The sequence below is a fragment of the Gossypium arboreum genome, chromosome 1 (genome assembly GCF_025698485.1).
Source record: "Gossypium arboreum isolate Shixiya-1 chromosome 1, ASM2569848v2, whole genome shotgun sequence".
In the NCBI taxonomy this organism is placed as follows: Eukaryota; Viridiplantae; Streptophyta; class Magnoliopsida; order Malvales; family Malvaceae; genus Gossypium; species Gossypium arboreum.
The window spans coordinates 79,423,514-79,441,809 of NC_069070.1; the positions used below are offsets into that span (position 1 = coordinate 79,423,514).

The 18,296-nt window shown below is 32.3% G+C and overlaps 1 protein-coding gene across 1 annotated transcript in view; it reads right to left on the bottom strand.

Annotated features, from left to right (window-relative positions):
• Nucleotides 1-220: 220 nt before the first annotated feature.
• The window catches only part of LOC108481487 (uncharacterized), a 61,307-nt gene continuing 43,231 nt past the window's right edge, over nt 221-18,296 (bottom strand). The window contains exon 3 of the mRNA XM_017784613.1: nt 221-367. Within this exon, the coding sequence (XP_017640102.1) occupies nt 221-367 (147 nt within the window). The remainder of the gene's footprint in view (nt 368-18,296) is intronic.

Here is an 18,296-nt window from a genome sequence, read left to right on the forward strand (position 1 = left end):
ACACGAATAGTATTTTCTAGCCAAAACTCGACCATTTCTGGATCGTTATTAGCCGTAGCCCTAAATTCTTCAGCCTCATGTTTTCTAATTTTATCTACTAGATCCTTACCAATTCTAACATGTCTAGCATCCTGTGGTGTTTCATCATGTTGTGAAGTAGGCGTAGGAGGTCTTTGAACAAAAGGGTTTTTTCTCATATATTCACTAAACTATTCATCCATCAATTCCAAGAAGGCTTCTTTTTCCACCTCACTTCGGCCCTCAGATACAGGCCTTCTACTACCACTAGCTGCAACTCATTAAACGGAAGCTTGAGCACCGCTCTCAACTTCCTCAGTCTCAGCTCTAGCTTAGTTGGAAGACAATACTATATGAAAATACATTTAAAAGTGATCAGGAGATATCACACTATCATAATTTATATAATGGCATGTATAGCTAGACTCGTACTTATTAGTTAGTCTAAGAATTGACTAAACCGTAACTATGATACTACTAAATGTAACACCCCTAACCCGTACCCATCGTTGAATCAGGGTTTCAGAGTACTACGAAAACATCCATAACATTTTACAGATAATTCTTATAAATTACTATTCATTTATCGAGATCATTGAAAACATCCATTAATTAGACCCTCGAGGCCCAATATGAGCATTAGAATCAAGTCGGGACTTAATCAAAAACTCATAGAAGTTTTCGCGACATTTCAAAAATTTTCCAAGGTACAGGGCTCAAACGCCCGTGTGGTTAGGCCAAGTACTACACTCATCCGTGTCCCTAACCCGTGTAACTCTCTAACTTTTAAGGCATGAAGAAATTTAAGTCACACGGCCAAGTCACACGCCCGGGTACTAGGCCGTGTGGCTAATTTTATTTTCGAAATTTAGGTGCAGTTTTCATACGACCGTGTAACACACTTGTGTCTCTGACCATGTACCCAATTCTGAGCATTTTGTTTCTCATTTTTAAGATGCAGGGGACCCACAGCTGGACCACATGCCCATGGGACAAGCCGTGTGTCACATACCGCCAAGACACATGCCCGTGTGTCTGCTCGTGTGGATAAAATAAGGCCATTTCCTAGCCTCATTTGTCACCCAAAACTTACCATTTTCCTGTACCAAAACTCACAAGTATATATCCACCAATCCAACACCATATTTACATACAATTTGCCATCATTAATGTGGTATTATCTCATTCAACAAAGGGCATAAACTTACTCTTAACATAAACTTATATGCTAACATAATTCCAACAAACTAACACATAATAAGCACTTATGTAATTACCAAAATATTACTTCAAAAATAGCCAAACTTAGATCATCACAAGCCACTCCAATGGCTAGTTTACAAAACTACAACTACAAGCCATCATTGGCCAAATAACCTTATACATGCCATTATACCAAAATGAGATTTCCATTTATACCAAAATGAGATAGTGGATAGTGTGATGCCTGCTTCGACCGACTTCCAACCTTCGCGGGCTTTGAGCACTATAAAATAGGGAAAATTAAATGGAGTAAGCATTTTATGCTTAGTAAGTTCGTACAATGGAAAGTAAACTTACCGGTCATATTTACTAATTCAAGCATACATAAATTCACAATCCATCAATTTTGGGTAAGTTACCTAAAAACATACACTTATTCAACAAGTTAGTTACATAATCTCATATAAATATCAAGTAAACATAGATGAGCTCATCATATTACAAGCTTCCATCAATTTAACATTTCCACACTTCAAGGGTCTTTTCCGTCGAACTATTGAAATCTCGATGGATGTTTGAGTAATATACACATGTGCAAAAGTACCCATTAGGGTACATAATAAAAGGCACACTCTTGAGCCATACATTTTATAGTAGGATTACTAGTCGAAGCTAAATCCTATCTATAGCGTATGTTCTAGGGAGCTTAATATGGATTACCCGTCCGGGCTAAATCCAATTTCTAACCTAAGCACAAGAGGGCTTATATTAGAATTACCCGTCTGGGTTAAATTATATCTGCAACATATTTACTCTTAACCCATCAAAATTCAACATTCAATTGAAACATGACAATTTGTCCATTTTTCACAACATATGACTATTTCATTATGTGCATCATCTCATACATATCAACACAATCATACAATTCAATTCAAGTATATAAACATACATATTTAAGTCACACGAACTTACCTTGAAAATGATTCGTATTTGAATGTCAACTAATCCAAAATCTTTTGCTTTCGTCGATCTAGTTCCGTAGTTGGTCTTTCTGGAACTATATGGATAAATTTGACTATTAATATATCACATTTCATTTACATTTGCATTTTATTGGGTCCTAGGCAAAATTACCATTTTGCCCCTATCCTTTTCAAAATTTTTGATTTCATCCCTAGGCCCGGAAACTAAAATTCATGCAATTTACTCCCTATTCCAAGCCTAACCAAAATTTCAACTTAAAATTTACAGCACTTATTTTCTATAAATTTCAAAATTTTCCATGGGTTTTACCACTTTTTCATTTTAGTCTCTAAATCAAGTTTTCATCAAAAATTGCTTTGTAAAAGTTGTTTATCTATGAATAACTTTTCATTTTCTACCATAAATTTCTAATTTTCAGCATATTTATCCATTACCCAAATTTCATACATTGATAACTTTTCAAATAAATCCCCTAAATAGAAAGATTAGGCTATCCCGATTCCAAATATATAGAAATTACTAAAAAACGAGACTTAATTTCATACCTTATTGAGCTTGGAAAGTTTTCTTCCAATCTTCTAGGGTTTCCATAGAAAAATTAGGGAAGATGATATCAAATTAGATGATTTTTTTCTTTTTAATTAATTATCATCTAATAATTTTATTGATTTCAAATTTAGTCCCTGCCCTTTTCTAATTTTTCCATGGATAAGTTATTAAAATATCTACTAACTACTCTTCAATTGTCCAATTATTATATAAGGACCTTAAGTTTTGAATTCCATAGCTATTTGATACCTATAGCTACTAGAACCCAACTTTTGCATTTTATGCAATTTAGTCCTTTCCCTAATTGAACGCACAATCAGTAAAATTTTCATATCAAAATTTTCATGTGACCTTCCTATCATGATGCCAACCATAGATAAAATAAAATAACTTTTTAATTTTCGCTCAGATTTGTGGTTCCGAAACTACTGTTTCGATGTCATAGAAAAGGGGTTGTTACATACAAACATTAAAAGTTTCAAATGTAGGGAGCCATCAATAAATTGTACATGTAATTTGATTGTCCTAGTAGAATACAAACGATCCTCAATGTAACGACCCGAATTTTCCAGTTATCAGAACAGTGTATTTTTGGGTCTCTATTTCTGAAAACTTGATCTGTAAATACTTTTAATAAATATTTAAAAAGTTAAGTGACTGGTTAATTAAAGTTTAATGAAGTTAATTAGCTTAAATTAAGAGTAATTAGATAAAAGGATTAAATTGAATATAGTGTGAAATTTTAATTATAGAATAAAGAAAATTGAAGGGACTAAATAAGCAAATAAGCCAAAATGAGTGCCAAGTGTGTGGTAAAAATAAAATACATGTACAATAAATATTGTATATACATTTGTAATACATGTATGTATTTACTTATTATTTAAGTGAATATTATTTTATTATTATATTATTCTTTTATATTAATTAAATAAAGTAAATAAATAAATAAAATAAAATAAAGACAAATGTGTGGTGATGATTTGATACAAGTGTGTAAATAAAAAAAATACACACACTTCTAATACTTGTATTTAATTACTAATAGATATTTACTATTTATAAAAGATATTTATTAATTAAGTAATTATATTATAAGATATTTATATAATAAATAAATTTAATTATGACAAGTGTATGGGGATGATGATATACAAATGTAAAATAAACATTTGTTATTTAAAAGATATTAAATATAGATTTTTTATTGTTATTATCATATTATATATAATAAAGAAAGAAAGAAAAGAAAGGAAACAAAGAAAAGAAACAGAATGCTCAAACAAAAATGGGCGAAAGAAAGAGGAAAGAAAGAAAAAGGGAGAAATTGAGGTTTTGAAGCTTTAAACTTTAATAGGTAAGTCAATTTAGCCATTTTTACTTAATTTTGATGTTTTAGAAGCCCGGAATAAGGTTTTGGTGAAATTAAGTTGATATTTTGAAAGATATTAGATTTCTAGATATGGTTCATGTGAAATAAATTAAAGACTTAAGAGTTAAATTGATAGAATTTGAAGTTAGAAGTGAAATAAGGTTGAATTGTAAGGTAAATCATAAGTTTTGAATAGTAGGGACTAAATTGAAAGAATTTCAAAATTATGGTTTTATGGTGAAATTAGAGAGTTGAAGTTAGTTTAAAGTGGAAATTGAATGAAAGTATTGAGTTAAATGTGAAGAATAATAGTTTCGGTTTAGTGACTAAATTGGAATTTAGACAAAAGTTGAATAAAAATTGAAATATTCAATGTGAAATTGAATGGTAGTATATTGATAATTTTTAATTGATTTCCATAGCTTATATTGTGCCGGAAAATCTCGTCTAAGCAAGGAAAAAGGCAAAGTCAACGGGGGTTAGCTCAGAAATTACGGATTGTATTTCTATAATCCGAACTTAGTTATTGATTGTTATATTTTTATTTAAAGTATATGCCAAATGTTATGGTAAGAATTATTGTGTTTTATGATTGAAATGGATTAATTGGTATATGTTAAATATATTGAATTTATATGGATAAATGTGATTGATGTGGGATTGAATATGAATGTAGGTTATATTGAAAAATATATATTTATTGATTTGGGAAATGATGAAATTGATATGAAAATATATGATTATGATGAAATTTGAACATTTGTTAATATAAAGTGAATTGAAATATATTGAATTGAGAATATATCGATTAATTGAAATATATATTGATTGAAAAGCGAAAGTTTATTAAATACCCTATTAACTAGTTCGGCTAGTCGGATATAGTTGGCATGCCATAGGATATGGAAGAGTACAGGTTTTGCACCTTCTTGGCGAGCACTTATGTGCCGACTCATCATATCATTACCATTCTTTATTCTTGTTACCAACTCGACACTTTGTGTGTCAAATCTTTATTCAGATTCTTTATTCTGATTCAGCACTTTGTGTGTTGAATACTATTAATGTTACTGTTACTGCTACCATTTCTGATTATTGTTTAGCTACTATGTACCGTTAAGCTGCAATGTGTCATACTGGAGTGTTTGGTTGGATCCGTGTATCCGCCAAAGTCTGAATTATGTTAATAGGGGTAAATAAAGGTCTTGAATAACGATTATTATTGAATAATTGACTATTCTTGAATAAGCATTATTCTTGAATAAATGATTATTCTTGAATAATTGATTAATATTGATGGTAGTAATCTTGAAGAATAAAGATCAATTGATTGTTACTAAAGAATATTGATTTGTTATTGAAATGGAATAGTACAAAATATTGAATGAAAGATGAATAATATTATTATTCAAATGAATTGTAAATATATGTTGAAAGCGATTATCAAAGAATAATTTATTATTACTAAATGATAATGATAAAGCTGGTTGATATTGAAAATTATTGACTAATATAGAAGTTGGATTAAAACAGATTACTAAATGCAAAGTAAATAGTTGATTACTACTTAATGATATTGAACAATTATACCATTGTGTTGATTATATGATTTTAAGAGTTTGTAATATTTTTTTTATTATTAAGTGTTCGAATTATAGAAATACCACTAAGTTCATACTCAGCGTATGGTTTATTTCTGTACGCAGGGTAAGTTAAAGCCAGACCGTTGAATCAGCATCCCAGGCCGATCCCGAATTCAATGAGGTAAAGCATGTTAATTATTGGTAATGGCATGTACTTAGGATGTCTTATATATGTCACTTTGAATTGTGAATGCAATACTAAAATAAGTAAATTTAGAGTTGGTAATGGTATAGGGTAGGAAATAGTCTATTTGGTATGAATTTGGGTTATTTGATAACGTATGTGAAATACTTAAAAGACTTATCATATAGTCGTATAAAATGCCTAGTTTGATAAGTTGAGAATATATTTGGATGTGAATTGAAGTGATTGAATGTACGTTTTTGGATAGTTTGGTGTTATTGTATTATAGGGTTGGTAAACTTGACATTAAGGCTCATTTAAAGTCTATACGGCTTGGCACGCGGGCGTGTGGCCAGACCGTGAGAGACATACGGCTTATACACAGATGTGTGGTACTGTTCAAAAAAGGAAATTTTGAGAATTACACGAAAAATTTTATAAGCTTCCGATTGAGTCCCGATTTATGTTTATCTTCTATCTCAGATCTCGATGGCCTATTAAAGGAACAATAAGAAATATTTTATGAACTGTGTAATAATTATTTCTGTTTTAATTGTGATTGAACTATAATGACCGGTAATACTTTGTAATCCTGTTCCGGTGACGGGATAGGGTTAGGGGGTGTTACATTTAGTGGTATCAGAGCTAATCAGGTTTAGCCAATTCTCGGACAAATTCAGCTCGAAATTGAGTCTAGAGTTACATGCCATAGTTGAGTCGAAATTGAATCGGGATCGGATGCTGATATATTTGTTTGTTTCTGCTATATAGTTGAAAATGTTATATGAACATATCGATGATATTGATTACAAAATATATACTAGAGACGAATAATCTCATGAATTAGATGGAAACTGAATCGGTAATATTGAGTATTAACTCAATGAGTAATTAATTAGTGAATGTTGACTGATGAAATAATAGAGAAAGGGATAAAATATAATTATTTAGAACTCTGACTGACGCTCTTCAGTGAGTAGAAGAAACTGTATCTGGGACAACATCTACCCCTCCTGTTTCTCAATCGGTTCCCGAAGTGCTTCAAGGTACAGAGCTTGTCTGAATGGGTAAGTTATCTATTGATAATATTCTGTAAATATATTGTGGAAGAATTAAGAATTACAGTTGAAAATGATCTTGAAAGAACTGAAATTTGGATAAAGAATATTATTAGGATTGTAAATGAATTGTTCTGTTTATCAATTAAATGTTAGAAAGGTATGATATTTCTGTTAAAAGATTCAGCTTACCAGTGGTGGAAAATATTGATTTATGTTGTGATTAAGAAAGGCTCATTTGGAAATTTTCCAAATGGGTTCTGAAAGAAATATATATCAGCTAGAGAGTTCTTGATCAGAGATGTAAGGAATTCATAAAGCCTAAACAGATTCATATGACTGTAACTGTGTGTGAAGGGAATTTGTCTGATTGAATAATTATACCAGAGGGTGTATTTCGACTGAAACCATAATGTACAAGTGGTTTGAAGATAGTTTAAATGAAGACATAAAGTTGAAGAGTTTAGTAAAACAAAAAGATAGATTGAAATGGAAATTAAAAACTTCAAGTAGAAGATTGAGATACCCGATGCTTCAGTCCAAGATCTTGAGCTACATCTGTAGTAGGTACGGAAAATGTAGAATAAAGAGTGGAACATGTGTTGAAATGATTCTTTTGATTATTATCCTAGTAATTGTTTGAAGAAAATTGAAAAAAAAATAATATTCAAATTTCAAGACTGAGTAATACAGTTATCAGAGGTAGATCATCTTGAAATATGAATGATAGTAGAGGTATGACAAAGGACTTCACTGTAAAATCTAGAGAATAAACATCAGCCATGGCATATGTTAATCGTATATACGAAGATATTTTTCTACCAGATGTCATTATAGGTACTTTCTTTTTTATCGACACTGATATGATTATTTTAAATTGATCTTGGTTTGACTATTCCTATGATTGCATGAGTTCAGTATCTACTAAAGATTTGCCTATTGAGTTTGCTGAATTTTTGGTAGAAGTATCAAAATTTCCGGATCATTATTTATTGGTTGATAAAATTTACAGGAACTATCTAATAATGATACTAGAGTACTGTTTTCTAATCAATTTAACATTATTACTATTTGATGTGATCCTAATAACAGAATGGTTAATTTTGGACGATGCTGTGGTAAATTACAAGCAAAAGTATATTATATTGCAAAGTCAGGATGATGAAATGCTTTGTTGAATCAGAGAAGAATGAATGATTTGTCTATTGTGATATTAATCATGTCAACTCAGAAATGTGTCAGAAAAGGTTAAGGTACTTACTTTGCTTATGTATTGGATATTAAAATATCTGAGTCAGAGTTTAAATCAGTGGCAATTCTGATGTGTTTCCAGAAGAGTTACTTGAATTGTTGTTGGTTAGAGAAACTGAATTGGCTATATATCTTGTGCTTGAAATGATACTGAAAATATATATCTGAAATCAGAGGTTTTCTAAGACTAGCTAGTCATTACCAGAAATTTGAGAAATGATTTTTGGATGATATGGTAAATTATTACAGAAAGATGTGGAAGTGGAATGGTATGATAAATGTCAGCAATGTTTTGATTAGTTGAAAGCTCAGTTAACTAAAGCACTAGTTCTGGTTTAGTCCTAAATTCAATAAAGAAACTTGTGATTTACAGGGATAACAATGTTTTGATGCAAGAAAGTAAACTAATAGTTTATGTTATGGAATGTTAGAATCACCTAAAAAGAATTATCTGATACATGATTCGGGAGTGGTAGCTATTGTCCTTACATTAAAAGATCATGATATGATAATTGATTATCATCTGGGAAAGACAAATGAAGTTATGTATAGTCCAAATTGAAAGTTTTGTTTGTGATTACAAGCTGAAAATACCCGACTATTATCATATGCAGATGGCTCAATTTTAGTTCAGATAAAAGTTAAACTGACTCCTCTACAGCAGGTCTACAAAGCTCAGAAATGTTTATATGTTAGCAAGATAAAATTAAACATTAGATACTAATACCTTCAGAACTGTTATAGCCAGTGATGATACTAGAATGGAAATAAGATAGAATTTCTATGGGTTTGAATTGGAATTATCTCTATCTGCGAAAAAGAAAAATGATATTTGAATAATCGTTGAAGGTATGGCGAAGTCTGCATATTTTATCCCGATATGAATAAATTTCTTACTTAATAATTGTCTGAAATATAGGCTTCTGAGATGTCAGATTACATGGTATGCCAGTTTTTATTACTTCTAAGTGAGATACATGGTTTACATTCTGACTTTAGAACAAGTATAAGAAGTTTTGGGTACGCAATAACAGTTTGCAGATAAGTACTAAGTAGCACTGTATGAAACTCTGTATGATTGTGAATGTAAAACTGTATAGTATTTGATTGAATATGGTGAGAAAAAGAATATACAGGGTTGTTTAATTTGTGAAACTGAAGAAAGTGGAAGTGGTTTGAGATAGTTTAAAGACGGCATTTGATTGTCAGAAATTCTATATGGGTATTGAGTGAAAGAAAAAAATGATTGGGCTAGAATTAATTCAGGAAACAGGGAATATGTCAAAAAGATTCAAGATAGATTGAAAACAACTTTTGATAGATATAAATCATATGTGGACTTGAAATGTCGGGTTATCGAGTATTCTGTTAATGATAAGGTATTTCTTAAAGTTTCACATTAGAAGAAAACTATAAGATTGAGATGAAAAAAATTGAGTTCTCGTTCTATTGGGCTATGTAAAATTGTAAAATTGTAAAAAAGTCGGATTGGTAACGTATTGGTTGGTTTTTCCTCTGAAGTTACAGAAAATTTAGGATGTTTTCATGTTTTGATACTCAGAAGATGTAGATCAGATTTTTCACATGTTATTTCAACAGAGGACATTGAGATTTGATATGATTCATTGTATGAAGAAGAGTCAGTTGAGATACTAGCTCGGGAGGTGAAGGAATTATGTAATAAATGAGTTTTGTTAGTAAAAGTATTATGGTGAAGTCATATTATTGAGGAAGCTACATGGGAACCGAAAGAAACAGTGAGATTTCTATACCTCCACCTCTTTTCAAGTAAATTTCGAGGACGAAATTTATTAAGAGGGGGAGAAATGTAACGACCCGAATTTTATAGTTATCGGAAAAGTGTATTTTTGGGCCTCTGTTTCTGAAAATGGATTCATAAATATTTTAATAAATATTTACGAAGTTAAGTGAGTGGTTAATTAAAGTTTAATGAAGTGAATTAGCTTAAGTTAAGAGTAATTAGATAAAAGGATTAAATTGAATATAGTGTGAAATTTTAATTATAGAACAAAGAAAATTAAAGGGACTAAATAAGCAAATAAGCCAAAATGAGTGTCAAGTGTGTGGTAAAAATAAAATACATGTGTAATAAATATTGTATATACATTTGTAATACATGTATGTATTTACTTATTATTTAAGTAAATATTATTTTATTATTATATTATTCTTTTATATTAATTAAATAAATTAAATAAATAAAATAAAATAAAATAAAGACAAATGTGTGGTGATGATTTGATACAAGTGTGTAAATAAAAAAATACATACACTTGTAATACTTGTATTTAATTACTAATAGATATTTACTATTTATAAAAGATATTTATTAACTAAGTAATTATATTATAAGATATTTATATAATAAATAAATTTAATTATGACAAGTGTATGGGGATGATGATATGTAAATGTAAAATAAATATTTGTTATTTAAAAGATATTTAATACAGATATTTTATTGTTATTATTATATTATATATATATAGTAAATAAAGAAAGAAAAGAAAGGAAACAAAGAAAAGAAACAGAATGCTCAAACGAAAATGGGGGAAAGAAAGGGGAAAGAAATAAAAAGGGAGAAATTGAGGTTTTGGAGCTTTAAATTTTAATAGGTAAGTCAATTTAGCCATTTTTACTTAATTTTGATGTTTTAGAAGCTTTGGAATAAGGTTTTGGTGAAATTAAGTTGATATTTTGAAAGATATTAGATTTCTAGATGGTTCATGTTAAATAAATTAAAAAATTAAGGGTTAAATTGATAGAATTTCAAGTTAGAAGTGAAATAAGGATTGAATTGTAGGGTAAATCATAAGTTTTGAATAGTAGGGACTAAATTGAAAGAATTTTTAAATTATGGTTTTATGGTGAAATTAGAGAGTTGAAATTAGTTTAAAGTGGAAATTGAATGAAAGTATTGAGTTAAATGTGAAGGATAAAAGTTAGTTCCGGTTTAGTGACTAAATTGGAATTTAGACAAAAGTTGAATAAAAATTGAAATATTCAATGTGAAATTGAATGGTAATGTATTAATAATTTTTAATTGATTTCTGTAGCTAACATTGTGCCAGAAAATCTTGTCTAAGCAAGCAAAAAGGTAAAGTCGACGGGGGTTAGCTCGAAAATTACGGTTTGTATTTCTATAATCCGAACTTAGTTATTGATTGTTATATTTTTATTTAAAGTATATGGAAAATGTTAAGGTAAGAATTATTGTATTTTATTGAATTTATTGGTATATGTTAAATTTATTGAATTTATATGGATAAAAGTGATTGATGTGGAATTGAATATGAATGTAGGTTATATTGAAAATATATACATATATTTATTGATTTGGGAAATGATGAAATTGATATGAAAATATATGATTATTATGAAATTTGAACATTTGTTAATATAAAGTGAATTGAAATATATTGAATTGAGAATATATCGATTAATTGAAATATATCTTGATTGAAAACTGAAAGTTTATTAAATACCCTATTAACTAGTCAGGCTAGTCAAATATAGTTTGCATGCCATAGGATATAGAAGAGTACGGGTTTTTGCCGACTTACTAATCAGGCACTTATGTGTAGATTACTGTTACTGTTACTGACTCGACAATTTGTGTGTCAAATTCTATTACCGTTAGTGTTACAGATTCAGCACTTTGTGTGTTGAATACTATTAATGTTACTGTTACTGCTACTGTTTCTGATTACTGTTTAGGTACTATGTACCGTTAAGGAGCAATGTGCCGTACTGGTGTGTTTGGCTGGATCCGTGTATCGGCCAAAGTCCGAATTATGTTAATAGGGGTAAATAAAGGTACTAAATAACTGATTATTACTGAATAATTGACTATTCTTGAATAATCGATTAATCTTGATGATAGGCGATCTTGAACAATAAAGATCAATTGATTGTTACTAAAGAATATTGATGTTATTGAAATGGAATAGTCTGAGAATATTGAATGAAAGATTAATAATATTATTATTCAAATGAATTGTAAATATATGTTGGAAACTGATTATCAAAGAATAATTGATTATTATTGAATGATAATGATAAAGCGATTGATATTGAAAATTATTGACTAATATAGAAGTTGGATTAAAATAGATTCTTGAATGCAAAGTAAATAGTTGATTACTACTTAATGATATTGAACAATTATACCATTGTGTTGATTATATGATTTTAAGAGTTTGTAATATTTTTATTATTATTAAGTGTTCGAATTATAGAAATACCACTGAGTTCATACTCAACGTACAGTTTGTTTCTGTGCGTAGGGTAAGTTAAAACCAGACCGTAGAATCAGCATCCCAGGCCGATCTCGAATTCAATGAGGTAAAACATATTAATTATTGGTAATGGCATGTACCTAGGATGTCTTATGTATGTCACTTTGAATTGTGAATGCGATAGTGAAATAAGTAAATTTAAAGTTGGTAATGGTATAGGGTAGGAAATAGTCTATTTGGTATGAATTTGGGTTATTTATAACGTATGTGAAATACTTAAAAGACTCATCATATAGTCGTATAAAATGCCTAGTTTGACAAGTTGAGAATAGACTTGAATGTGAATTGAAGTGATTGAATGTATGTTTTTGGATTGTAACACCCCGTACCCGAGTCCGTTACCGGAGTCAAACACAAGGTGCACACAAACTTGACTTAATCATTTTCACAGTCCATTTAAAATTTTCCAGACAAGCTGGTTACTGCATCACTGTCGCCTTAAAAATCATATCTTGAGTTTCAAAGCTCGAAAATCAGTTTCGTAATTTTTCCCTGAAATTAGACTCATATGTACATCAACATATTTTTTTCTAGAATTTTTGGTCGGGCCAATTAGTACAGTTTATTAGTTAAAGTCTCCCCTAATCCAGGGTTCGACTACACTGACCTTCACGCATTACGACTTGGATATCTCCCTGTACAGGGCTTCAATACTGATGCCGTTTCTTTCTATAGAAACTAAACTCAAAGAGGAATCTATACATATATGGCATGACTCCTAATTCTCTCTGGTTAATTTACAATGAATTTCCAAAGTTGGAACAGGGGATCCAGAAACCGTTCCGGCCCTGTTTCACGAGAACTTTAATATCTCTTAACATATAACTCATATGACCATTTTGTTTCTTCCATATGAAAGTAGATTCATCAAGGTTAATTTATATAATTTATTAACTACTTAATTCCATTCCTACTATTTTTAGTGATTTTTCACATCCATATCACTGCTGCTGTCAGCATCTGTTTTCAAGGTAACCTTTACCTACTTCATAATTTCTTTGATTCAACTAGCCCTTTTAGCATACATGGCACAAGGAATGATCATGATTAACCATTCCAATGGCTAATCGTTTCCAAACATTTCCATACCTCTTAATGAACAACATACAAAATGATTATGATACCATGCCAAAGTGTATATAAGCCATTTTCGCATGGCTATCCAAATTTATACAAAATCAAAGGGGTCTATGACCAACAAACGGAAGAGTAGTCCTATACATGCCATTTCAAAGTTCAACCAAAATTTGTACCAAAAAGGCGGCTTTGATAGTGTGGATGACTTCGACTTTGATAATCCCGAATCCGATAGCTAACGAGCAAAATCTATAAAACAGAGAGCCAAAGCAACGGGGTAAGCATTTTAATGCTTAGTAAGTCTCAAGTAATGAAATCAGCTTTGACTAAAGTATTACATTCACATAGCTAAATGAATCACTTTATTAATACACATTCTCATAATCATACTTACTTCACACTTCATCAACAAATACACACAAGGTATCAACCTATCTAAGAGCCGAAAGTTCGTTAGTCGATTGAACGAATACTATTTCAAACGGATCGACTTTTTCGATGCACATGTAAACATACCTTATCGTATGGATTTTTCGAGCGTATTAATTGAATTTATTATAGCACCAAAATGCTCACCTTCAAACCGAATCTCTTCGGAATTTAGCCGGATATAACCACAAGCACAATTGCCTTCGGGTCTTAACCCGGATTTGGTAACTTGCACAAATGCCTTCGGGTCTTAGCCCGGATATAACAACTCGCATGAATGCCTTCGAGTCTTAGCCCGGATATAATCACTAGCATAAATGCCTTCGGGACTTAGCCCGGGTATCATTCAAATGCTCATGTACACATATATCAATAATCACGACACATCCATATTTCATTCTCGTTACTAAGGCTCAAACACAAAACATTTATCAAACCTTTCCAATTTCGGCTCAATAGCCACACACAAAGAGCATGATTTCAATTGACTTTATAACTTAGTCCCTACGCACATTCGGCTGTCCGCCATAATATGACAAATCATTTCAATATAATTCAAGTAGGGTCATTACTCGAAGACTTACCTCGGATGTTGTCGAACGATTTCGACGGCTATTCGATCACTTTTTCCTTTCCCTTATCCAACTGTGGTCCTCTAAGCTCTTGAGCTAATTCACACAATTCATTCAAACATCAAAGTGAAGCTCAAGGTACTTAGCCCTTATATACATTAGACATTAGAGTCACATGTGTACGAAATCACGAATCGAATTCAACACATTAGTTAGTACTCTCCTTAGCCGAATTTTCCAAGCCAAGAATAGGCATCAATATGCTTGCCTCTAACCGAATGCATGCACACTAATCCCTCTCATGTGACCGAATATGCATGTCCATGTTGAGGCCAATTATACACTTAATATCACACATGAACGGCATACATTTTACTAACTAATGCATTGCATATTGTAACTCAATACACATCTATCATTTCCTTCATAACCGAAACATCATCATAAGTAAATATATACTTGAGATAGTATATATGTCATACCAATACATCATGTGCAAACATATATACATATATATATGCTAGAGCCGAATCTCAAGTTGATTGTAACTAAACATGAACATAAATCCAAAACACAAATCTTACTTTCCATGCAATGAGCATAAATCATACTTATGGATGTACCATGGCCGAATACATCACAACACCGTAATTTTTGGTCATGATTAAACAAAGAACTCAATGTCTTACTCAAAAATACTAAAAAGAAAGTCCAAGAGCCATCAATCCACCATCACATGTATCATTAGCAAGCTTCATATTTAACATGCAATGGCATTAACACAAAATCCACCTTGGCCAAATACCATCCCCATGATATAACAAAGATTTGAACCATGGGATAATAAGAGCATCAAGCTATCAACTAAAAACATGCATGAATCTCATGACACAACCTCAAACATACCTTAATCTAGATACAAGTATGGCCAAACCTCCTCCTGATCCTCTTCCAAACCAAGCATGAAGCAAAACTCCTTCCTTCTTCCTTAGTATTTTCGGCCAAAAGGAATGAAAAAGGATGAACAATTTTTTTTTTCTTTGCTTTTCTTCAACTCACTGCAAAGGGAGGGAGAAGCCTTCACACACATTTTTTTTCATTTTTTATTACCATACAACTTATTTTATTTATTCCAACATAAACCACTTACAAAACATGTTTCATGACATGTTTTGCCCATCCCCTTGTCATGGCGGCCACTAGTTCTTAAATGGGGAAATTTGACATGCAAACCCCTCATTTTTGCATGCATGATCAACTAGTCATCACACATTTCCCCATCATACTTTCAAAGTTTACTACTAGGTCCTTTCTAGTGAAATTCACATTTATAACTCTAAATCAAAACATCAAAATGTCACACATGAGTTAAACACATTATAGGCATCAAAATAAATTTTAAATTATTTTTATGCCTCGGTTTTGTGGTCCCGAAACCACATTCCGACTAGGGTCGTTTTAAGGTGTCACAACTCTCCCCACTTAAGAAATTTTCGTCCCGAAAATCTTACCGGTAAATAGGTTTGGGTATCGCTCTTTCATAGAGTTCTCGAGTTCCCAAGTAGCTTCTTCTATCCCGTGTTTGAGCCATAACACTTTCACTAGCGGAACCCTCTTGTTTCGCAACTCTTTCACTTCACGTGCTAGGATACGAATCGGTTCTTCTTCATAACTCATATTGGCTTGAATTTCGACCTCTGATGGACTAATTATGTGTGATGGATCATATCTATAACGTCGAAGCATCGAAACATGAAAGACGACGTGAATCTTTTCAAGTTCAAGAGGCAAAATCAATCGATATGCAACTGGACCGACTCGTTCGGATACTTCATATGGCCCGATGAACCTCGGACTCAATTTGCCTTACTGACCAAATCGAGTATCTTTTCCAAGGCAAAACTTTAAGAAACACTTTATCTCCGCCGATACTCAATGTCTTTTCGTTTGAGATCCGCGTCGACTTACGACGATTGGAGGCTATCTTGATTTTCACGGATTACTTTTACTTTCTCATTCAGCATCTTTACTCAAATCCACTCGAAAATTTTACTTTCACCGAGCTCGGTCCAAAACAATGGTGTACGGCATTTACGCCGTACAAGGCCTCGTAGGTGACATCTTAATACTTGATTGAAAACTATTGTTGTAAGCGAATTCAATCAAAGGTAAATACCGTTCCTATGAACCACTGAACTCGAGGATGCAACATCTCAACATATCCTCAAGTATCTGAATTATCCGCTCGGATTGACCATCGGTTTGGGGGTGAAAGGCGGTGCTGAAATGCAACTTGGTACCCAAAGCTTCTTGCAATTTCTTCCAAAATGGCGAGGTGAATCTCGGATCTCTATCCGACACAATAGAAATCGGTACCCCGTGTAATCTCACAATCTGAGAAACGTACAATTCAGCTAGTTTATCCAATGAAAAATCCATACGCACGAGGATAAAGTGAGCCAACTTAGTCAGTCTATCAACAACAACCCAAATCGCATCCTTCTTACTTGCTGACAATGGCAGTCCGGACACAAAGTCCATTGTGACTCGATCCCATTTCCACTCGGGTATCTTGATCGGCTGAAGTAATCCTGAAGGCACTTGATGTTCCGCTTTCACTTGTTGACATATTAAACATCTCGAAACAAAGTCGGAGATGTCTTGTTTCATACCATGCCACCAAAACCTACGTTTCAAATCGTTGTACATCTTCGTACTCCCTGGGTGAATTGACATTCGGCTACAATGGGCTTCGTTCAGAATCATCGAAATGAGTTCCGAATTCCTTGGAACACACAAATGACTTCTGAACCTCAAACAATCATCATCATCAATTTGAAACTCCGATTCCTTGTTCGGAACACACTCAGCCCGTTTTGCAACCATTTCATCATCGACTTTCTGAGCTTCACGAATTTGATGAATCAATAATGGTTTGCCTTTTAATTCAGCTACTAACACATTGTCGGGTAGAACAGACAAGTGTACATTCATCGCTCACAAAGCGAACAGTGATTTCCGGCTTAAGGCGTCCGCAACCACATTAGCCTTTCCCGGGTGATAATCAATGACCAGCTCATAATCTTTCAACAACTCAAGCCAACGCCTTTGTCGTAGATTCAAGTCTCTTTGGGTCATCAAATATTTGAGACTTTTGTGATCCGAAAATACATGGCACTTCTCACCAAATAAGTAATGTCGCCATATTTTCAAGGCGAATACGATGGCAGCTAATTCGAGATCATGGGCCGGATAATTCTTCTCATGTGGCTTTAATTGTCTCGACGCATAGGCCACAACTCAACCCCCTTGCATCAATACGCAACCTAACCCAAGTAGGGAGGCGTCACTATAGATGACAAACTCTTTGCCAGATTTGGGCTGCACTAATACTCGAGCTTCCGTCAAATGAGTTTTCAATTGATCGAAACTTTTCTGACACTTTTCCGTCCATTCAAACTTGACCTCTTTCTGAAGCAGTTTCGTCATGGGTGTGGCTATCATCGAGAATCCTTTTACAAATCGTCGGTAGGAACCAAGCAAGTCCCAAAAAGCTCGAACCTCGGTAATATTTCTTGGAGGCTTCCAGTTAAGTATGGCTGAAATTTTGCTCGGTCGACTCGAATACCGATCTGAGATACCATATGACCCAAGAAGCTAACCTCTCTTAACCGAACTCACACTTGCTGAACTT